General features: G+C 46.1%; 1 protein-coding gene across 1 annotated transcript in view; it reads right to left on the bottom strand.

Annotated features, from left to right (window-relative positions):
- The window catches only part of RAB40C (RAB40C, member RAS oncogene family), a 69,152-nt gene extending 48,238 nt beyond the window's left edge, over positions 1-20,914 (bottom strand). The window contains exons 1-2 of the mRNA XM_084641591.1: positions 20,818-20,914; positions 18,667-19,039 (exon numbers count right to left, since the gene is read on the bottom strand). Coding sequence (XP_084497717.1) covers positions 18,667-18,820 — 154 coding nt within the window. The 5' untranslated portion in view covers positions 18,821-19,039; positions 20,818-20,914. The remainder of the gene's footprint in view (positions 1-18,666; positions 19,040-20,817) is intronic.
- Between the last annotated feature and the right edge of the window lie 3,695 nt (positions 20,915-24,609).

The following is a 24,609-nucleotide window of genomic DNA, read 5'->3' as shown; positions in this document are numbered from 1 at the left end:
TAAAGCAGCCACACATATTCTTTCTTGATGTAACTTTTCCCTGTAAGTAGTTTTTGTAGTTGTCACAAATGTTATGATTTGACAGTGAACAGGAAAAGTGGCAGGCCATCTGATTGCAAATGGGAGTGGAAGCAGCCATAAGACCAGACGACACTATATGGCCCATGAAAGGGTTTGACAAATCCTGCTTCTACCACATATGGCTCTGGAGCAAGAGCATTTGGAATACTGCATTCAGTTCTATGTACCACATTACCAAAAAGGCTGACAAATTTAAGGGAATTCAGAAAAGAACAAAAGTCAGGAGACGGGGCTGATGAATGAGACTAGATTAGAAGAGCTAATGATACACACTTTGGTTCCTGGTCAATTTGGGAGTTGGAGGAGTGAGGAAGAAGAGATTGACATTGAACTCCAACTATTTGAATCATGTAAACATTGAGAAAAGAGGAAATTGAGGTGATCCAATGGGAATTAACTAGGAATAATTGGATGAAATTAAGAAACATGAATTTAGGTTAGGAAGTTTTTACAGCTATCCAACAGTGAAATTGATTAGACTGTACTTAAGGTCAGGAGTGGAAGACCAGTCTCTTGAGACATTTAAACAATGGACTGGAGAATATATTAGTAAGTGTACAGGAGGGAACAATTTTACATTTTCAGAGAGTTACAACCTAGATCTTTTCCTTCAGATTTCTGAAAATATTGTCACTAATTGGGAATAAATCACTTGAGCAAGGAATCTGTGTGCAGCTCAAGCAATTGATGGAATGAACAAAAGGCATATTTGCTCGCATTTGAGAGGTGTACTATGCCTCGGCAGAATCCTTCGGGAAATGTATGTTTACTGTATGCACTAGATTCAAGCAGCTGAAAATTCCCTCCCCTCCTTTCCCCCAGGAGTACTTATTAAAAAACAAACACTTCATCTAAACTAGCTCCTCCTGCATATCTAAAAGGCTACAGCACTGTAGCAGTCACTTGTTCTCAGTTTTAAATTTCTGCTTTAATGTAGGCTATATTTAACTATTTTCTGTCCAATGCAAATTATAGAGCAACCAGGGATAAACTCTCCACAAATTCATCTGTGCCTTTTATTCAGATTCCAAGAACTAGAGGTTACAAAGTATTAGCCTTAGAATTACTGTGTGGTGCTTGGAGGCTACCTTGTTTTGTATTGTCGTGCCAGTGTCAAGCAGAGCATAATCAAGATGAGGACCAGAAAAGGAAGGCTGTGCGATTCTCTCTCGATGAGCTGCGAAAGAGGTGACCTTTGAGAAAGCAAGTTTCAGAGTAGTAGCCGTGTTAGTCTGTATCCGCAAAAAGAAAAGGAGTACTTATGGCACAAATACATTTGTTAATCTCTAAGGTGCCACAAATCCTCCTTTTCTTTTTTGAGAAAGCAACTGATTTTTCAATATAGAGCATGTTGAGTGTTTCTTGCAGGTGCAGCGCCATTGTGAAGGTCTGTTAACAGAATGTATCAAATGCAGGAGATGCCTTCTGTTCAGAGCTTGCAATGTTAGGAATGTTCAGTCAAGCAAGCTGGCAATCTGGTAGGTAAATATTCCCAAGTGCTTTACAATCTATTGCTTTTCAGATGTTAAGGACAGAGTTTCACTAGTGTGTGTAAGAGCAGCAAGGTTATTTGAAGGTCAGACTTGTAGCAAAGGTGATGTTCTGGATGGGCTTTCATAAAGCCAACGACTTTGCCTTATTAACAAACTGATGGTATCTTCACTCCAAGCCAGTCTTGTTCATAGGCCTTGCAACTGAGTGACAAGTTCCAAAAGCAAATTTAAATACTTGATCCTCAATAGGAGCACTTTACTGGCTGCTCAGGACTAATTCATATTAAGTAATCTGGTCACAGACTTCTCTAATTCATAGCTGATGGCAGAGGGACAGAGTGAATATAATAGGTGACATTTACACACCTGGGTTCAGAAGGCTCTTTCTAACATGAAAGGGTAATTTAAAAAGGCATTTTCGCAGCTTACAGAATTTGAGTGAGTTTTATATGTAATGCCGTAAAATGGCTCTGCTTAGGGACACAGAAAATGCTATAGTGGATCAGACCAATGGGCTGTCTAGTCCAGTACCCTACAAGCGGCCAATATTAGACACGTCAGAGAGAAGAGCAAGAAACCCAAAAAGGAATATTCGCACACAAGGAAAGGTGTTACTTCATCTCTCCACTTAACTAGCTTATGCTCTGAAGCATGAGTGTTTATATCCCTTATTTTTAATTCTCATGCAACAGCAGAGGTTCTCATTATCCACAAAGTGTCTAACCCATTATGTGGAACTGTGCTGAAATATTGGACTATCTTAGGCTGTCAGTTCCACCAGCTCATTATGCTTTTCACACAGTGACAGACTCCTTATGCCACATGTTGACCCATGTTCTGGATGACAGAGCAAAATTCAGAGACTGTTCATCCAAAACTTTAAGTTAGGTGAGTGACCTTCAGCAGTAGTCCCTCCCCCTGCTGTTCCCCCTCCCCTGCAGCTACGCCATGAGGGCAGCACTCTGGGTGGCGGAGCTGCGTGCTCCTGCCAGGGAGAGTGGCAGCGTGTCTAGCTCTGGCCGGATGGCACGGCTGCCAGACATGCTGCTCTGATTGGCCTTGTAAGGGAGCCGGGGGGCGGTTAGATGGGGCGGAGGTCCTGGTGGTGGTAGCTGGGGGGGTTGGATAAGCATGGGAGTCCTGGGGGGCCTGTCAAGGGGTGGAGGTGTGGACAGGGTTCAGGGGATGGGGAACAGGGGGGTTGGATAAGCATGGGGCCCCAGGGGGCCTGTCAGGGGGTGGGGCCTTGGGGGGCAGTTAGGGGCGGGAAGTCCCAAGAGAGGGCAGTTAAGGGACAAGGAGTGGGGGGGTTGGATGGGTTGGGGATTCTGAGGGGGGCAGTCAGGGGGCAGGAAGTGGTAGGGGGTGGATAGGGTCGGGGGCCAGGCTGTTTGGGGAGGCACAGCATTCCCTACGCGGCCCTCTATATATAGTTTTGCGACACCACTGTGGCCCTCGGGCCAAAAAGTTTGCCCATCCCTGTGGTAGCAATAATTCCAAACACCCAGGAACTGAGATGCTCAAAGCAGAGCTGGTCTACAAAAAGCCATAGACTGGCTGATCCCCAAGCAGCAGTCCTGGCCCCAGCTTCTCTATCATGTCCAGCATTAATGATGCTCCAATAAGTATGTATTAAGTGGGGTGGGGAAGAAGAGGTGCAAGATTATACATGCAACAAAAATGAGAGCAATCAATCAGTATTTCACATGTCATCTATATGGAATGATCACATTCCCCACAAATCCTTTAATTTGATACTCTACAGCAGGCAGAAGCCACCTGGGAACCATTTTCCTGCATAATGACTGTATTCCACAAGGAAGTGGAAGCTGTAACAGAGGGCTGCTTTGAAAAGATGGCTGTTCCCCATGGAGTCAGAGAGGCATGCAGTGAACAACAGGAAGCGATGTCTGCTGTTATGGGGACTTTCTGCACTGGCAGCAGGAAAGATTCACTACCTTCTCCGCCAAAGGTCCACAGAGGCTTCAAAGTTCCTTGTAATTATTATTTCCTTGGCACTGTTTTAGGAAAGTCTTCCTTTGCACCACTACAGATAGACACACTGTGGTAGCATAGCCCTCAGGGACTATAAAATAAAGCATGAAGTCAGATTCTAAAAATGGCCACTCATCTGCCGTTCTTCTGCATTTAAATTCTCACTCAGAGGAACAGTTTCAGTGTGCATTACCTGGCACACAATATGGCCCATTTTCCAGGTTTGTACATTTTCATCTGAGCTTTGTTTGCTTGTTTACAGATCTGTAGCCAGAAAGGTCCATGGTAAGATTCACTCTGAAGTAAAACAGATGCATCAGATCAAACAAAACAGAAGGTGAACCCTAAAAGATCAGGAAGATAGAGTTAACGCTCAAAATCCTGACTGATCTTCTACTCCTAACTGCTCCCCTCTTGTCTTCACAAGAAAGTGAGTGAAGGAGGGAGTTATCAGTCTTGGTTGTGAGACTGAGCTTTGAATGGTTTCTTGCTTGTTTGCATAAGTTAACAAAACATTAACAGTTTGTCATTCTATTTCTCTAACAGAACTGTCAGAGGAGTCCATATGGCCCTCCTCACTCTTGCACACTGACAATGAAGCTTACCTGCTATCAGTTTAAAAGGGTATTTTACACTATGGTATGCAATGAGTGCTAGTTATACATTCAGAACTTTCTATCGGCTATGAAAACAGCTGATGGGAATGGTATAGATGCCCCATCTGCAGACAGGATGCAGGTATTTAGGTTACTCCCTGATAATGGAGTAACAATGCTATTACTTAGAAAATATTGCATGGCATAAATGCACAGCAAAAGAAAATGCAGTTAACTTTGAGGAGCTACTTTCCAACTATAGATCATAAACTGTGAGTGACCCTAAGTCTTCCAGAAAAATGCATTACAAATAGATAAACGTGTTGAGTTAAAAAGGTGAAGCTTTATGTTAAAATAATGGATAAACACTGAGGACATCTGAACCTAGATTTACCAGTGGTAAGGAATTTCTCAGCTCGGAATTATAAGCCACAGAAAGATGGGGTTTCCAATGGATTTACAGAGTGACAGAAGCTTTATTACAGCCAGAATCATGTTCATATTCATCCAATTTGTGTACTCAAATATATTTAGTAGATATAGAAATACTCATCTTCACTGCCAAGTAACAGGGTTCTCCACGGGTCTGTCTTTTAAATGCAGTGTAGTTGTAGCCATGTTGGTCTCAGAATATTAGACACACAAGGTGGGTGAGGTAATACCTGAAGAAGAGCTCTGTGTGGCTCAAAAAACTTGCCTCTCTGACCAAAACAAGTTGGTCCAATAAAAGATATTACCTCTCCCACCTTGTGTCTTTTAAACAGGTTAACAACCACAACCAGTCAACTCAGGCCTGTGCTTTCTATGGTCAAAATAAATACAACCAAGGTTATATTTTCTTTTTAAAAGATACAGTAAAAGTTCCCAGGTAGGATAATATCAGAATAATCCCGGATAGCGCATGAAGTGCTAGGACTGAAATAGCAGTCAGATTAGAAGGAGTGGAAACTATTTACTGATAATGTCACTACACTGGAAACAGTTCATGAAGCCTCTTTAATTTGATAGCAGCAAGGGAAGGTCTCAGTCTACACCAAGCATTCTGGAAGAACCACAGTGACTATGACAATTATGCTCTCTTACCGTGCAGCATGTTGGTTTCGGTCTCTTGCCTGGTCTATCCTGTAGCCATTTGCTCTAAAGCCTGTGGCACTTCCTGCTTACCAGAACATCAAATGCAAGATCTATTCTTGCTGCAGGTCATGATGGGCTGCAGCTGCAAGGAGCTTTGAGTCTTAATTCTTCACTCTTAAATTCTTTTGTTACTACAGGTGCCCATTAGGAATTACGACTCTTCCGCTTTTGAGTCTAGGAATTTATCCCTAGAAGTGGTCAAGTGGCAACATACCCATGTTTTGGAAGGATCTGCAGAAGCCTCATATTAGCTGCCTCCAACTAAAGTATGAATGGCTTGGACTGCAATGCACAAAGTGGGCTTGGGTCTGGGAAACTGGGGCACACATAACAAACTGACAAGAGGCTTAGCATCAGGGGCATCAGAAGATCCTGGAAATGAGGGATAGCAACTTACTTGCTGAATTGGAGTTACTACAGTTATGAAAGATTTTAAACAAAACATGCTCTGAACTCTCCCCGTCTGTATCCAACAATTTTTTTCATCTTCCACTTAAAAATCTAAACTTTGGGGGCATGGACTGTCTTTGTTTTATGAGAGTACAGCACCGAGCACAATGGGGTTGTGGCTCATGGCAGGGGTTCCCAGGTACTGTACAATACAAATAAGTATTGCAAATTGGGTTTTGTACATGGACAGCAGCAGAATGCATGTTCTGACACACCAGGTAAAGAGTCCAGATTTGTAGAATACCTCATTCTTTAGTTTCTCTCTCTGCAATCCAGCGGAGAGAACTTAAGCAGCTACAGTTTCCATTCACAGCAGAACTTTGTTCAAGGCCTCATTTAAAGATGGCAACTGCATCTGAAAATTGTGTTCTGAGCCAGAAGCAAATCTGTTCCTAAAGCTCCAAACAATTTCAGTGAACACCCAGGAAGCCAGAGAAACAGTCAAGACTCATTCTAGAATTGGGAATGGTTAGTGGATTTGGTCTTTAAAAAAAAAAAAAAAAAAAAAAAAATCAAGACTGATTTTATGCACAGAAGCAACACACAGGTTTTTTTCAGGATTTACAGTTCAGTTCGCCATAAAATTATACAGCTGCATTTGGTAACAGACTGAGTGAAATCAGAAAGCATCATAACAATCTGCATTGTTAGATTACAACACAGATGCAATTATAGATCTGTTCTTAGACAAATATTCAGTATAGTCAAAATAATTTCAGGGGAACACAAATATTGGTGTTTTGGGGAAAAGCTATGTTCCAAAGCCTGAAACTTTAGAGATAAAGTTTGTGTTTCTTAAAAAAAACAAAAACAACAAAACAACCTGAACGCTGGACAGCATGTAGTACTTTGGAAGTGTGGAGCACAGGCACCATGCAGAATTCATAGATGTACGCTTCAAAACCTGTGTATGGCATCAATGCCTAGTTTGGGCAACGCAGCTGATGCAAATTTCCTGGGGAATTTCAGGTAAATTGGTTAGGTCTGGAAAAGTATCAAAAACATCAGATTTACAATGGCGTTATAATTATGGAGAGACCAGTGTGTTCATAATGAATACAGGAAGAGATTGGGACCCTTACTCTTGGCTGCAGTTTTCCTTATAGCACCCTCTATGGCTCCCACAGTTGGAGGACTGTGACCTACCTCTACATTTGGCTTACGGGAACAGGGGTGTGAGTGCAGAAGTTTCACACATCAGTTTGCATTTCCAATTGCTGACATAGGCTACAACACTGCATACACCACTTCAAGGTATTTGACCCCCCCCAACTTGCTCTAAAATTAGAGGTACACTCCTTTGTATTCTCCTTTATGAATTCTGCAGTGTTCCAGCAATATTGCTTCATATCTGAATAGGAGAGACTTGGTTTCCAAGCAAGCTACTCTCAAGCAGAGACTACACAGTTAATTAAGACCTCCATGAGCCCTCCTTTTGATCTATAGTCAGGGCACAGCTCTGGCCTGTGAAGAGTTCAGTTCAGTTTTCTTTGGTTAAAAGAAAGAATAAAAGTGCAAGGTCTCTTTAGGGATGCAGTAGTGTCAAGGAAGGGAAAGAATGGAGAGAATTAAGATGCATGGGGGCAGGCAAAGAGAAAAAGAGCCACTCATACTTGCAATCATAGAACTACTTCCCTAACTACTTCCCTCATTTGAGAGGCTAAACATTTGTTTGGCTGTAAGTCTAGATGATTCCAGTGTTTTAAGTTTTAAAGGAACATTGTATATTTTAAAATTGTACTATGAGTTTTTAACCTAACGTTAAAAGCAACACCTAAGAGGACAGAGGCTATGGCTTCACTGCCAAAAAAGGTGTGTTTTTACAGTAAGATAATTAACATGTAAGCTATCTCATTGTAAAATCCTTGTGGAAACAAGGCTCTAATTTTTACCATGATGAAGCTATGCGAGCTCATCTGCGTATGGGAGTGTTGACCTCACCCAGCTACATCACTGTAAAAACTACCTGCGCATTGTTTCCACTGGACTTTCCAGCAAGGTAACTAATGCATATTAGTTCTCTCTAAAAAAAAAACCACCTCTTTTTGGCAGTGGAAACAGTCTAAGATGAAACAAACTTGAAAGAGAGGAAACAAAGTGCATTGCTGTTAAATAAGTCTTTGTATTTAGTCAGTTTCCCCAAGCTCCTTGGGATGCAGACTGCATATCGCTGTTTGTTCTAGACTCTTGACTAAAGGGGTCCTGATGCCAACTGGAGTCTCTGGACTCTTCTGTAAATCAAAAACTTTGTAGCTTCTCCTGTGTGTCGATCTCAAACAGCAGAAGGGAGAAAAAAAATAAAATCAACATTTTAAAAGACAGTAAAGTGGGATTGTAAAATCGCAAGTGCTGGGAGGTGATTCAAGGGCTAGTGTTAGGGTGACCAGATAGCAAATGTGAAAAATCGGGACGGGGGTGGTTGGTAATAGGTGCCTATATAAGAAAAAGCCCCAAATATCGGGACTCTCTATAAAATCAGGACATCTGGTCACTCTAGCTAGTGTAGAACCTGGAAGTATTTAACTCTTAAACTAGATTCAATTGAAGTCCCTTTAGGAATACACAGAAGTCTGAAGGGTTTGACAGAGTAACTAAGCATGAACCCAGAATTGCATTGCTGCTTTCCATTTAAACATTGTCACTTGTTTAATGCATCTTTTTCAATTCTTATTTTAGTGTGCCTCCCTCCCTAAAATGGCCCAACAGCAAATATAGTGTGTCAATCTTAACAAAATCCTATCACAATAAATACCAGGTCTTATGTTGAGATGACCACCACATCACATAGTATGGATGACAAACAAATCACTTCATGATACATCTTAATGCGAACATCAGCTCCCAACATTGTAAAAAGGGTACAAGTTTAATGTCAAAATAGATCAAAATATTAGACATGGCAATAGATGCCTGTTCAGAAGTGTAAACAAAGAAATAAAGGATCTTTAAGAATCATGTATGTTTTAGCATTATATTTTAATACCTTAATTAATGGGGGGATGATATCTGCAAAAAAGAAAAGCCTCCCACAAAACAGAACTTCGCCCCAAATGCAATCACCAGACTTCAGGCACAGACCACCATTCTCTAAGGAAATTCCTTTTAGTGTATGGGGTTTCAGGTGCCCCCCGACATGCGCCAGAATATTTATAGGAAGGGAAGGGACACCAGTTCCAACGCTTTCCAAGTTAGACAGCTTCTTCCTACTCACCCAAAGCCTGGAATAGGCTAGAAGCCCAGGTGACGTAATGCTGCTGCTAAGAAAACAGATAACATACAGAAAGTTTCTGAGAAATAAGTCTGGAGGGCAGTGGAAGGTAGAAGAGAAAGAGAGAGGCACAGACTGACTTATCAGGGGAAGGAAATGCAGAAGTGAGCTGAAGGGAAGTCTGAGAGCCACACTTATTGCTACCCACAAATGTATTTCAAACTTTCTGCATGGCTACTGCAAGTACCATTACAGATGCAACAGGAAGATGCCTTCCCCCTCCCTCTGCAAAGAGTAGAACTTGAGGAAAGAGTGTCGGGAATTGCTTGGTAACAGAAGCTGACTGAGAAGGAAGACAAAGATTTTCCATAGCAAAGTGCATGTAACTTTTGTGTTGAGCTTGCAGCCCTTCCACAAAGAACTGGGCAATGCTGTGTCAAGACAAAGGTTTAGCTTTTTCATCAAACAAGCACTGCTTGGTTAATAGGGATGTTGTAAGAGCAAGATAGCAAAAAACAACACACAAAAGAACACCACTTTTCCTTTTAATTATTAAATATACACCTCTAACTTCAGCTGTATAAGCTATAAATCCATAGTGATATGATGCAGGGGTCTTAATCACAGATAAACAGACATATAAAAGGAGGTGTGTTATAATCTGTGATTCATTGTATTAGCATTTCCAAGCATCCATAGAGCACTTCCCCCATCCACTGCATTATAAATCTGTTCCGTAACTCTAAAACCTACCTTCAACCAGTCCCTTCCAAAGAGGTAACCTCAGCCCAGTCCTATAATGTGCAGAGCACCCTCAAAAATCCTCAATAAGAGTTGAAGACTTTCAGGATCTTAGAAGATGTTCAGCACCTTGCATGGTCACACTCCTAATAACTTAAGTGGGAACAGGATTGCCTATAACCTCTGTTTAGAATTAGCCCCACCCAACTCACATCAAGCAGAAAATAGATCTTACAAGGAGTGCAAAATCTGAGGAACGTTTGCTCACACAAAAGAACTAAAAAAAGGAGACAAGGAAAAACTAGAGGTGCTGGAAATGGTTGGATTCAATGCTCGCTCTGATTAGATTAGAGCTCTGTTCCCCTACTGTAGTGGAGATAAACATTTCCTTGAAGGGAACAGGAGTGAGTGCTATCAGCTCAGCTATCAGGAAGGGATTACTGTAACAATTGCTCTCCACTTGTCCTGTACTTCAAGCGATTGCAAGAGAAGGAGATTCCTAGAAGCATGGCCAATGCAGCCGCACTGAAGAGTTCCCTGCCTATTAAATCTGCAGCCACTGGCCTGTTAGTGGGCCAGCCCAAACTGACAGCTGATGTCTATATCGATATGGAAAATACTGTTCTGTCAAGACACCATGAAACACATCCAACCGCATTCAGCCAGGAAAAAAAGATGGGGAAGCAGCAGAGAACAGGTGTCAAGACAGCTGTTCCTTCCCACTTCCCCGACATGCTGCTGATGGGTCCTTGATGCATCACTGCAATATCGTAAAGAAAAATCCACTTGGGTCCAGATTTCCAAAGGTACTTAGTTGCCCAAATTCCACTGAAAAAAAAATCAGAATTAGGCACCTAAATACCTTTTAAAAATCTGGGCCTTGGACGTACAAGTCTGCCCAAGCAATGCAACAGCATCTACGCCTAGAGAACTGGTGCTGGTCAGAGAAGAGGGCACTATATCTTGACTGCCCCATTCCAAGATTTTAGTAAACACTGGGTGTAAGTCAGACAGATGCTTCCTGTGCACCCCAAAAGGGGAAGGTTAGACTAACCGCATGCTGACAAGAAAAAAAGGAGACAAAGGCCTTCTTCTGAAAGAGTTAGCAGTCCACGCAGAAATCTTAAACAATTTAACTTGTCTGCTAATATTTCTCAAGTCAAACAGTGGCAGAGCAGCACTTCCACTCACTGTAGGACTCTGCTCCAGGAAGACCTCATGGGAGTGGGGTGGGGGGGCAACACATACAATGGGAGGAGAAGGATGCTGCCTCTCTCTCGTGGATCTCAGAAGCTTGGCAGGAATAGGCGTGTGGAGAAGAGGATGAAGCTCTTCGGTCCTTACTGTAAGGAGACAATCTTTCCCTCCTTTCCACTCCTGCATGCACTGATTGCAAGAAGGATATGTCTTTTGGCTAGGGACCTATAGGATAACTTGAGGATTGCTACATAAACCATCAAAATATGCAGCTAATGCACTGAGTGATGACAAGGTGGAAGGATACCGGGGTACTGTAGGTAAGATTATGTTTGTTTAGAGGATATTTTAAAGGAGGATTTGAAGCAGAGGGTGAAAGCCCATACGACTTAGTAAAGAGGGTAGTTCCAAGAGTAGGGAATTACATGGAGACGGGTCAGAGAAGGGGACAAAGGGAGCACTGAGGGATAGCTCAGTGGTTTGAGCATTGGCCTGTTAAACTCAGGGTTGAGAGTTCAATCCTTGAGGGGCCCATTTAGGGTTCTGGGGCAGAAATTGGGGATTGGACTAGATGACCTCCTGAGGTCCCTTCCAACCCTGATATTCTGCGATTCTATGCGACTTGGGCAGAAGACAAGATCTGCTCTGGAGAACAACCTGAATGGATTACTGCTGATTAAATGAAAGGAAACTTTAATTGAAGAACATATGGGGTTAAAGATAGTGTGGTGGAATCTGCAGGTATTGGGGGAAACCTCATATCACAGTGAAGTGCCCTACCCCCTCTTGGGGATTCACCAGCACATCCATCTATTCTCCATAGCAACAGTTCTCAACCAGGGATCCAGGGCCCCCTGGGGGGCCACAAGCAGGTTTCAGTGGATCTGCCAAGCAGAGCCCGTGTTAGACTCATTGGGGCCCACAGCAGAAAGCCAAAGCCCTACTGCATGGGACTGAAGCCCAGGGCCCCAAGCCCCACTACTCAGGATTGAAGCCAAAGCCTGAGTTGCTCTGCCTGCCACCCCGTAAGGCCAGCCCTGGCTTCCATATGCAGAAAAAGAGTCGTTATGGCACAGCTGGGCCGTGGACTTTTTAATAGCATTGGGGGGGGAGAAGAGGCTCAGAAAGAAAGAGAACCCCTGCTCTACAGCATTACTACTTGCCTGCCCTCTTACCCAGAGAAAGCACATTAGAGTAACACTGACCTAGATTCTTGCACCTAGTGAAGTCAAAGTTCCAGCCAGTAGCATCCGTGTCCACCCTGTGCTGAGTTTTATTATTTCTGTAACTGGCAAGTCCGCCGCTATATCCTGCTTCTCTTCGTACCCTAGTCCTGGCCAGCAGCGTACACAGTTGTATAGAACTATGACCAGACCCTACATTGGATACCTCAAAAAGAGTGGAGAACATAGCATGAAATGGAAACAGGGAAATCTCATTTTAAGTCCCCTTAACTTGTTTAGTTGAGTTTTACTAGAAAATTACTGAAACTGGAAAGCCCACAGAGAGAAGGAAAGAGAAGAGGGGTATCAAAAATAGCACACCCCCTAAGCTCAATTAAATCTCTCTTTTTTATTAAGTCTAATCATTTAGGACTGAACAGTTTCTCAGAGCAATGGAGCCCGTGAACAACTATATTGTGGAAGGTCAGAATCTGACTCTAGTTTATTTTAGTTTTTTCCACATACCCCCACCTTTGGCCATTTTATAACGAAGACCCTGCTGGAAAGCTCACTACAGCCCTCTGAATAAACGTGAGATGCCATATGGGGTTCTAGAGCACGTAGAAACGGTGCTTCTCTCTGTACTGTAAGGGTTATTATATCTAGCAGACACCTCTTTCCCGAAACCTGCTCAAACTGATGCTCAACACTCTGATCCAGTAGGAAAAGAAAGCTTCTTATCCCATTCCAGTCCAAACCCATCTGTGTAGGAAAGGATAAGTCAGGTACAGAGTAGAACAGGTTCCCTATGGGGGCTAGCAGCAGGGACAAGGAGGACCCTTTTCCAAGGGAGTGTGCAAAATGTTTTGAAGCACGTGCCCACCAGGAAAGCATGCTGCAGACAGGTCCTCACCAGCATTAAGACAAACTATTTCCTGTGGATGCTGATCACCTGCTCACATGGCAGCACTGTCACTTGTGCACACTATCAAGTAATCCAAAGAGAAATTAACAAGACTCATCTGGTTGTGACACAGCACATAACAGATCAGTCTTCTCAGCCAAAGGAACAGGCTGGACAAGATTATTTAAGTGCAAGCACATGAGCAGCTTGAATTTCAGTAAGAGGTTTGATTTGTGACACAGCATTATCTAAATGACATGCATTCCTGCAAGGAACAAGCATCTTCCCAGCTGAACAGATCTGCCTTTCACACCCTGGCTCAGGGCTATACACACACACTGCATCCACTTGCCCAGACGCCTGACAGCTCTGAACAGCCAAGAAATGCAATCGGGGCATTTCTGCTGTGCTTTAGTACTCCTGGCTACTGCAACATTTGTGGGGAGGACAAGGACAAGACAACTATGTGATTCGATTAATGCAAACAACTTAATTAGTTTTAAGAGGGGGCTGGACAAATTTATAAATGCACTGTATGACAAGTTGCTTGTGATGATAGGGGCAGGACTCAACAGCCATGGGACTCATTTCCAGTTAGTTTTATGTTCCTAAACCAGTGGTCCTCAAACTGTGGGCACGCCACCTTAGGGAGGCACGGAGGAACGTTCAGTGGGGTGTACAGCAGGGCCCAGGGCAGCCCCCATGGGGAGCAGGAAGGGAATGCCATCCAGCCCAGCTCTGGCCCTGGCCCAGTTTTGTCCTCATTCCCTTTCCACCCCCAGACCAGCTTTGCCTTTAGCCCCAGCTCTTCCCCCATCTTCAGCCCTGCCTTCAGCCCGAGCTCCTCTGCTGAGCCAACTGTGCAGGAATGGAGGGGGACGTGAACAGATTCCATTACTGCTAAGGGGGATACAACAGGAAAAGTTTGGGCTCCACTGTCCTAAATACTCTGCCTCAGGGTGGCAGCCAGTCATCTGCAGGGGTCAGGAAGGGATCTTCCCCCACCAATGTCTTCTAGGTTTTTGTTTAATCTCTTGACTTGGAAGCATCAGGGATGATCATAGCAGAAGATGGGACATTGGACAGTGAGGGTCAGGACTCGGAGAATATGCTCAGCACCACCTCAATCTGTCAGGATCTAACTGATCACCATATGTGGTGTCAGGAAGGAATTTGCCCTCAGGTCAGACTGGCAGGGACGATGGCCTTCCTCTGCAGCATGTGGGTATGGGTCGCTTGCCAGGATCATCTGGGTCTCTCACTTATTCATTTCCCTGCCACTATAGGGGCTTCAGGCATTGGTGCACCCCGGTTCCTCCTGTTCTCTTCCTGTGGTACAGAACAGTCTAGTCTCCTGTGGGCTGTAATACTTTGGTCTCATTGTGGCTTTGGCTTTCATGTGCGGCAACTGGGATCCTGTGCTATACAGGAGGTCAGACTAGATGATCTCATGGCCCCTTCTGACCTCAAACTCTATGAAGTGACAGATGTTCAGGGCACACATCAGTCACGCAGGACAAGGCACACGGCTTTGCTTTTAGTCTAGCTAGTCTATCTGCAACACAGGCTGCTAAGCAGGGCTCAGAGTGCAGGTGCCATGCTAGCCTCTCTCTGCCCAAGGTAGCAGGAGCAGAAGGCAGAGAGGAAAAAGCATGTGTAGCCTCGAGGGAAAGGGTAGGCTTTGTACCCCTCTTCGCAGGTTCCTCTAGCTGAAAGGAAACAGGTAGGCTCCCAGGGCGTCCTGCTTCTGCAATAGGAGGAAGGCAGCCTGTAATCGTGGGGTGGGGTATAAATCAGGGAGAACAGGAGGAAAGACCACACACTCCCTCCATACCTCCCAGCATTTCAAGTGGCTAAAGTGGGACTGCCCACAGGGGGTGAGAGACCCGGGGAGAGGGTGTTGCGGAGTAAGCCCACCTTGCACTGGCAACTCCTGTCCTGTGAGGCTGGCTGGGCTCAGTTTCCCACTCCATAACCTCACCCTAGGGGGTCAGGCGAAACTGGAGTGGCACTGTGTCCCCACGCACCAGGTCGCAAAGCCAGAGGCAGGGAGTTGAGCCGAGCCAGCCCCTCAGGACAGGAGCCACTTCAACTGGGATAATGAGTTGGGGGGGGGGGGGAGAAAGGGTGTAAAAACAGTTCAGCCCCTTGAAACCTGGGACTGTTTAGACGTATGCCCTCCCCAGTCTGCATTGGGCTTTCTTTGCCCAAACATTCCAGGGAGGTGATTGCTTCAGAACCTTTGTATCCAAACGGCCCATCCTGGAAGGAAAGCCTTTCAGTTTGGACCAGACCAAGCAGCCTGTCAGAATGCAGTCCACACCCACAGAAGAGGAGCTCTATGAACTCATCCTCACTTAAAGTATTTCCTTTATGAAATCAGCCCTCGTGACAGACGCCAGTAAATACACCCAAGGAACAGGCCAGGGCCCTAGGAATGTAACTGCCCCACAGGAAGCAGGGGGTGCCGCAAACATCAGGGACACCATCAGCCTTTACATTCCTGGTGGCTGACGTCAATTATTAACTGAAGATGAACGGCATAGGGAACACCAGGGGAAGCTTCCACATCACTGTGCCTCAGCCCTGATTTCAAGCTGCCACCTTCTAGGCCCGGCAAGGCTGTTCAGTAGCCCTGGCTCCTGCAGTTGTAGACTGCTCAAGGGTGTGTGTCAGTGCCAATGCACAGCAGTAACCTGCCATGGGGCCACCTGTCCAGAGCTAGAGTCAGATCCACCAATTCATTTCACAGAGACCAGCCTCCAGAGTTTAACAACTATGTCACTGCATACATGCTTCCAGGAAGGATGCAGTCCATTCTACATATCAAAGGCCCTTTAGCTGCTGCACATAAACAGGAATTGCAGCTTCTGAGGTTCTCTCTCTCTTATGGTCTGCATAGTCAGCTGCAATGAAAGCAGACCCCCCCCCCCCAACTCAGTTGGGCCCCATGTCAAGTCACTCCTATAGACTGCCAAGAAGTCTCCTGGTGCAGGCCTTTGCTCAAGTCAGATAGGGTAAGGGCAAGGACAAACCAAAGCTCAGCTGCATAGAAGGCCCTGGTCCTAGGCCACAAAAAGGAATGATCAGCTCTAGAATTTTTTTTTTTTTTTTTTTAAGTTTCTCTCTCAATATTTGAGTGTCTTCCCCACCTTCCTCCCCACAGGTTTTCCCATCCCACCTCAGAGTCCTGCATCATGGTAGCCATCCTTGGCAAAGGATGTGGAACTGCCTGTTGCTCCTTGCTCAGGAACAGTAGCCACCAGGAAGGCCACTCCCCACCAGAGGTTAAGCACATGGGCACTGCAGAACTCCCCCCAGGACCCAGCTGGGGCTAGGAGAAATGAGTTGTTGCGCTAACCACAAGGCCAGCCCATCAAAGCTTATTCCTTTTTCTCAGATAATGGTAAGTTCTGTTTTCTGGACAATTAAAATGAGAAACGGATGGCACAATATGAACATCTGCTTATAGGAAAAAGAGCATGTGTACAGAAATTGCTAGGTTTTACACAAGAGCCTCTGCATAATGTTTCAGTTTGGTGGGTTTTGGACAGTATTAGAAATGTGTCTCGAGTTTATGACAGATGGTTTGAGGGGCTGGTAATGGAATATGCAGTGTTTCACCTGCAGATCATTGGTTTGAATCTGGACCAGTACTGGCCAAACTGGATTGCTCTTCAGGGGGCATATATGGAGTATTTAGTGATCTCAGCCAAGTTCTCAATGGACAAGCACTAACACCACAAACATACAAAATTAACCTTAGCTGCCAGTTTCAGGAGAGAAGCCCTGAACGCACATGGAAGCTTAACTTCCTTTACAGCTAGAGATGGTCCCTGCCTGGTCACAGTTGAGGCATGTTGGCAGGGTTTTGTGGGTGCACCCTAGCTGCTATGGAGCCAGAGGAATTTGATTGCCAGGACTGTTAAGATTGTCTAGGAGTGAAATTCACTCAAATTGCAAGGCTATCCAATCCTATTAGTCACAGGGTATGTAATTTACCAAGATGAACCATTAAGCAGTGTAAATACCAAAAATGCAATAGCATTGAGTAAGACTCAAAATATGACAGTAAAATTAGCTTCACAAAAACGGGTTCAAGAGCACACAGAAAGCAGCCATGGGAAATTTTAAAGCTATTAGAGGTATTTTGAGTTTTCTTTAAAATAAAGAGACTTGTAGTATTTTCTGGGGTACACAGTTCAGAGTGCAGGAGGCACAGCCCATATTGATAGATTCCTGATATATTGGTTTCTTTCATATATTTACTGTAATGGTTATAATGTAAAAATCAGGCCAAGTTACTAGTTCTTTTCCTACATTACTGGCTTCCAATTGATTTGAATTGCCTTATCAAATAAAAGATTTTTAATTACATTTTTCAGACCTTAGAAGCACCTGTTGAAATTATTCCTGCTGTATTTTTCATTTGTTTGTCAGTCAACACTAGGTGCAAAGTACACCAGTTCTCGATGACACAGCACTCTCACTTAAAGCTGGGTGTGGAGCCCTTTTTGCAGGTACCCAGTACCTCACAGAAGCAACCCTTAATATATGAATGCTAGCGCTCATGTCAAGTCTTGTCTACAGCCTCTTAATTTGCTACTATAAGTCTAGATCTCACAGCTATCCTGCCCTCTCCAAGCCATCTATCTGCTGCACAGGTTTTGCATGTACTCGTACAGCAACTCTTATAAAGACTATGCATAAACTGTCAGGAGTCAAGCTGTGCCGCTCCTCCAAATTCTGAACTCAATCTGTCTCACCGCAAATGTTAACAAGCACCTGATTCTCTCAGACTCCTGTCTGCAGATTAAACTGCAAGTGCCAACTACTACAGCCCCCAGGCTGGTCCTGGAGAAGATACAGAGTTCCGGGATCTGAATTAGATTGCTTCTGTCAAGGCTTGGAGCCACAATTTTCACTGAAAATGGCGAGAACTATGACAGATTGCAAGTCACCACAGGACCTACACCCTGCCAGGCAGCATTACATTATACCTACTGCGAGGGGATGCAGGAGAGAGAGCAGCACCACTCCTTGGCTCTTAATTATAGTCTTGTGACACTATAGTTAATGGTCTGTCAGGATTTCCATTATAAACCTTGATTTTGCAGGAGGTAGAGAGAGTAAACTTAGGCTCCTGAGTACCCAAGTAGCAACTCACCAAAAGCTTTAGATATGAGCTAATCTCATAGTTCTTTTGGTACAAGTGCCTGAGTACTAACTGTGAGTATAGTTTAGTGCCTGTACTAACCCTCCAACAATGCTCCAAAATAAAACTTTTTTTTTATTAAAACGATGTACAAGAAGTGCCATGTTTGTGAACAGTCCTTCTTGCACATCTAACGAACGTGTCAGATAACAGGACACATGTTTCTGATCATTTCTCCATTATGACACTGGGAGGCAGATTTTTATGATTTTAAGGAACAATGTCACAACACCTTTGCATTAGCACCAAAGAAAGTCCCATGAAGCTGAACTGATAAGCCACCAAGCCAAACTGTAGCAAAGTACAACGCAAAACATGGGACACATCCATTGAGCATCATGTACTGTACAATTCCTTTCCTCAATAAGTCAGTTTGTAAGAAAAACTCAGTAACAATTAGAAAAAAGGTTTATCAATAGCTTCTTTATAATTATGGCTGCCGTTTTACCGGGTACAGCATCCTCCCACCACCCCTTCCAAAATCCTTACCATTGCTATAGGCGTAAGGGGATTCAGATGCTCCATCTTGAAGGCTCTCCAGGATTTCTCCTTTCCCAACATCACTGTCTCCTACCAACAGGAACTTGAGCAGATAATCATAGCTCTTCACAGGGCTTCCCTGGGTTCCCATTCTCCCTCTCATTAGTGAAGAGGCACAATCCGCATACTAAACATGTAGCCAGACTGAAAAGAGCACTAATGCCAGCTTCCTCACTTTTAGAGAGGCTCTTAGGAGCACAGGTTTTTGTCTCCCCCTTCAAAGGGGGGCAGGAAGGCTAAGGAAGAATGAGTCAACCTCAGAATGAACCTTTCATCCTTTCCACCTTATGTCTGGTCTTCTGTACCAAGATATGCTGGGAGCCTGAAAGAAAAGAAAAGAGGGTCCTCATTTCTTTGCTTGCCTTTAGCACCTTTTCAATATCCAGACACAAATTATGGTTAAATTCTCAAAGCTGCCAACAAAGAACCCACACTTTTTTTTTTTTTTTTTTTTTGGAAAGGCAGCTAATTTAGAATGCCAGGTTCTAGCATAAAGGTTGTTTTCCCTTCAGACTGCTACAGCCCTTTGGGACAAGGTGCAATTATTGGTAAAAATGCTCACACAAGAAGCTAATACTGCTCAAAGCCTCTGAGTCAGAGGTTTACCTATTCTGAAAAGGCATAAATCCTGTGATACAAACAAAACAGTCAGGCATGTGGGGAGCAAGTGTGGCCGCTCCCTAGCGTGGAAAGAAACCATTCCTGGACCACTGGGGCTAAGCTTCACCAGAAAAATAAAACGGCAATTTGCATAGGTAGAAATAGACAAGCAGATGGCTAACTTCTTAAGCTTTTCCCATCTCTCCCCCACCCCCTCCATACTACCTCCTTCTCCAGCCTACACCCACCTTTAGAAAACCTGCTGTGGTTGTTTTTAAATGCTGAGGGAAATCAGATCTGTTAAGATTTAACTGCCCAGATCAATCAAGTGGCTAATTTAAATTCATGCCCATCTCCCAGCAGCTGTGCTATCCTCACCTCATTGTTCTCTTCCCTCCCACAATTAAAGGTGCCTAATCCCCCACTCCAAAACAGAGGGTCCCCTCTACACACATCAATCTGAGCCAGGAGACCGGAGGCCAGGCACTCAGGAAGCTGAAATGAAGTGGCAGAATTTTCACACCTCCCCTTCAGGTAGATGTGACGGGGGCACAGCCATACCTGGGACAAAAATGAGGACACCAAAAGACAAGCCCCAAGGGGAGTCAGCCACTGCAGACACCAGCTGAGGGTGCCAGGCCCAGCTAGCGCAGCAGGGCTGAGGATGCCAGGGACAGCTCAGTTGGGGCAATGCCAGGCCCCACAGAGATAGGTGGAGACCAGGGGCAGCCAGGCCCTGGGGTAGCAAGACACAGGGGGAAAACGATATTTGGCATGCAGCCCCCAAGGACAGAGGGATGGGGAGTGCCAACCCCAGGGGATGGGGGAATGGAGGGAAGTATAACAAGAGGGGTGCTCCCAGGGCTTGGGAGGGGGGGTCTTTACTCTGGAGCAGGGAGCCAGGCCCAGTGGTGCCAGGCCCTAGGGCGGAGAGGGTCTGGGCAAGCTGGGGATTGGGGTGCCAGGCCTGAGACTGATCTAGACAGGATGGGAGGGTCCCGGGGACCAGGCCTCAGGGCAGCGGGAGGGGGAGCTGATGGGGGCATGGCCGGATGCCGTTGTGGGGCCGCTGGGTGCCAGGTCCCAGGGCTGGCTGGAAAGGGGGTGGTCAGTGAGGCAATGCCAGGCCCGAGATCAGGCTGGGCTGGGGGGACAGGACCTAGACAGAACAGAGGTCCGAGGAGGTAGCGGAGGGCCAAGCCCAACGGGGAGGGGCAAAACGAGGTGGGGGGCGCGAGTCCGGGGAGGGGGAGGTGGGGGGCAGTTCCGGGCCGGCAGGAGGGGTACAGGAAGGCGGGGGGCAGGCCCCGAGGGTACGGGCGGAGGAGGGGTAGAGGGAGGTGGGGGGCAGGCCCCGGGAAGTCGGGGGAGGGGAAGGCGCCGAGGGGTACAGGGAGAGGCTGGGGGCAAGCCCGGGGGGGCTGGAGTCTGGGACCCAGCCGTGCTGGAGGGTCCCCACCCCGAGCCGACATGGGCCAGGGCGTTCCCGCCGAGACTCACCGTCCAGCCGGGCCCACCGCGCTGACACGAGCCGGGGGAAGCGGCTGTTAGCTCCAAGCTCCGCCAGCCCCGGCGCTGCTCCTCACCGCCGCTTCGCCGCGCCCGCCCACTGCCTCAAGCCCATAGGCCAACGCCCCCGCCAATCAACAGCACACCCGCCCTATCCGCGCCCCTTTCCGAACTTCCCCGCCCTCTTCCGGCATCATCCTATCAGGAACCAGAGGACACTACCTCATTTGCAGGAAATTGAGCCCATCGAGAGCGTAGGGCATGACTACAGACCCCGGCATGCAACGCAGCACCCTGCTCCAGGTCATAGGGTCGGGCTGAGCGCAGCATGCGGGGATTTGTAGTTTCAGCTGAGCCATCAAACAGGATTAATAGCTGTGTACCACTGTGGGTCCACACAGCTGCCTGCGGCCAGGGTGGCAGCTATGCTGGGCTGCAAGGCTGCCACCGCGCAGGGTGAGCCGCCGCGCAGGGCGAGTCGCCACCACCGCAGTGCGACAGGGGTGCCTTCAAGCCGGGAAAGGGAAGTTTTATGAACCTCATTTTACAGATGAAGAAGGAAGGCTCTGAGACTGCAAAGCTGCCCACAGGCCGGGCTGGGAGCCATACGGCTCTGCACGTGACTGGGAACCAGTGCTGTGCAGCCGTGAGACTCAGATGTGTTTGTCCCCAGTGGAAAATTTCAGGAGATGGCAAATTTCCATCACTAAAGTCTGAATTCTAAGCCCAGTCCATCTGGCTTGAAAAGCATCATAAAGCAAATGTTTGTAAATTCACAAAAAGAGGGGAATAGTGAGTCTCCCTCTGGAAGCTGGGAAGTTAAAATCTGGGGATGATTTAGGAGCCCACCAGAAACCAAGTCTCAGGCCTGGTCTACACTACTGGGTAGATTGAATTTAGCTGCGTTAGGTCGATTTAAAAATGACTGCGTCCACACAACCAACCCTATTCCGTTGACCTAAAGGGCTCTTAAAATTGACTTCTGTACTCCTCCCCAACGAGGGGAGTAGCGCTAAAATCAACCTTGCTGGGTTGAATTTGGGGTAGTGTGGATGCAAATTGAAAGTATTGGCCTCCAGGAGCTATCCCAGAGTGCTCCATTTTGCCCGCTCTGGACAGAACTTTGGACTCTGATGCACTAGCTAGGTTCACAGGAAAAGCCCTGTGTACTTTTGAATTTCATTTCCTGTTTGGTCAGCGTGGCGAACTCAGCAGCACTCAGCAGCACAGTTGGCCATGCAGTCCCCCCAGAATCGTAGAGCGTAGAATGTTTCTATGCTCCCCCATTATCTCCGTCCCTGAGGTTATCACAGATTATAAGATGAAAAAACCGCATTTGCGATGACATGTTTTCCAGGCTCATGCAGTCCTCCCGCACTGATAGGGCATAGCTTAATGCATGGAGGCATTCAGTGGCAGAGGCCAGGAAAGAATTAAGTGAGCTCGAAGAGCAGCGGCAGGACATGATGCTGAGGTTAATGGGGGAGCAAACGGACATGATGAAGCGTTTGTTGGAGCTGCAGGATAGCCAACAAGAGCACAGACCCCCCCACTGCATCCGCTGTATAACCACCTACCCTCTTCCCCATGTTCCATAGTCTCCTCACCGAGACGACCAAGAACGCCAGGGGGAGGCTCTGGGCACCCAGCCTCTCCACTCCAGAGGATGGCCCAAGCAACAGAAGGCTGTCATTCAAACAGTTTGATTTTTAGTGTGGCTACACTATAATAAGCAATGTGGCCTTGTCCTTCCCTCCTCCCCCACCCCACCTGGGCTACCTTGTCCATTATCTCATTTTTTTTAATTAATAAAGAAATAAAGCATGGTTTCAAAACAATAGTTACTTTATTTTGAAGGGGGGAGGGTGGTTGGCTTACAGGGAATTAAAATCAACAAAGGGGGCGGGTTTGCAGCCAGGAGAAACACACACAACTGTCACACCGAAGCCTGTCCAGTCATGAAACTGGTTTTCAAAGCCTCTCTGATGTGCAGCGTGCCTTGCTGTGTTCTTCTAATCGCCCTGGTGTCTGGCTGCTCAAAATCGGATGCAGGCCATTTGCCTCAACCTCCCACCCTGCCATAAATGTCTCCCCCTTACTCTCACAGATATTATGGAGCACACAGCAAGCAGGAATAACAATGAGAATGTTCGCAAAAAGAAAAGGAGTACTTGTGGCACCTTAGAGACTAACCAATTTATTTGAGCATAAGCTTTCATGAGCTACAGCTCACTTCATCGGATGCATACCGTGGAAACTGCAGCAGACTTTATATATACACAGAGAATATGAAACAATACCTCCTCCCACCCCACTGTCCTGCTGGTAATAGCTTATCTAAAGTGATCATCAGGTGGGCCATTTCCAACACAAATCCAGGTTTTCTCACCCTCCACCCCCCCACACAAATTCACTCTCCTGCTGGTGATAGCCCATCCAAAGTGACAACTCTTTACACAATGTGCATGACAATCAAGTTGGGCTATTTCCTGCACAAATCCAGGTTTTCTCACCTCCCCCCCACCCCCATACACACACAAACTCACTCTCCTGCTGGTAATAGCTCATCCAAACTGACCACTCTCCAAGTTTAAATCCAAGTTAAACCAGAACATCTGGGGGAGGGGTAGGAAAAAACAAGAGGACACAGGCTACCTTGCATAATGACTTAGCCACTCCCAGTCTCTATTTAAGCCTAAATTAATAGTATCCAATTTGCAAATGAATTCCAATTCAGCAGTTTCTCGCTGGAGTCTGGATTTGAAGTTTTTTTGTTTTAAGATAGCGACCTTCATGTCTGTGATTGCGTGACCAGAGAGATTGAAGTGTTCTCCGACTGGTTTATGAATGTTATAATTCTTGACATCTGATTTGTGTCCATGAATCTGCATGAAAAAACTTGTACAGATACAGACAGACATCATCTTCCTTATCAGATGTCAAGAATTGGTTAGGTGCCACAAATACTCCTTTTCTTTTTGCGAATACAGACTAACACGGCTGTTACTCTGAAACCTGTCACAATGGGAATGTTGGTTGCGCTTAGGTCTGACCTAGTCAGCAAACAGCACCAGCGAACTTTTAAACGTCCAAAGGCACATTCTACCACCATCCTGCACTTGCTCAGCCTATAGTTGAACTGCTCCTTAGTACTGTCCAGGCTTCATGAGCCATGGGAGCAAGGGGTAGGCTGGGGTAGGTGTGACCGTGCGGTGCTGCCGGCTGGGAGAGCAGCCTGAGGCAGAAGCCTCCAGCTCGCATGGTATTCCAGGCGGGACTGAATCTCCATGAGATGAAACTTAAAGAAGAGAATGACCTGGAGTCTCTGGCTCCCATTTGGTGCTCTAAGAGGAGAATAGCCATGTCTGTACAGGCACCCCTGATGGACCTCACCGAGGTCTGCCAGGAGCACCCAAGAGACGTACAACGGCTAACCGTCCTACTGCACCATCTGCCGCAAAGACAAGGAGCTGCTGCTGTTTAGCAATGCAGTACCGCATCTGCCAGCAGCACCCAGGAGATGTACGGTGACGGTGAGCTGAGCAGGCTCTATGCTTGCCGTGGTATGGCATCTGCACGGGTAACCCAGGAAAAAAGGCACAAAACGATTGTCTGACATTGCTTTCACGGAGGGAGGGGGGCCTGATGACATGTACCCAAAACCACCTGCGACAATGTTTTTGTCCCATCAGGCATTGGGAGCTTAATCCAGAATTCCAATGGGCAGCGGAGACTGTGGGAACTGTGGGATAGCTACCACAGTGCACCGCTCTGTAGATCGAT

The sequence above is a fragment of the Lepidochelys olivacea genome (genome assembly GCF_965140295.1).
Source record: "Lepidochelys olivacea isolate rLepOli2 genome assembly, chromosome: 10".
Classification (NCBI taxonomy): Eukaryota; Metazoa; Chordata; order Testudines; family Cheloniidae; genus Lepidochelys; species Lepidochelys olivacea.
The sequence above is the reverse complement of the archived record's forward strand: the minus strand, read 5'-3'. Positions and strand labels throughout refer to the sequence as shown.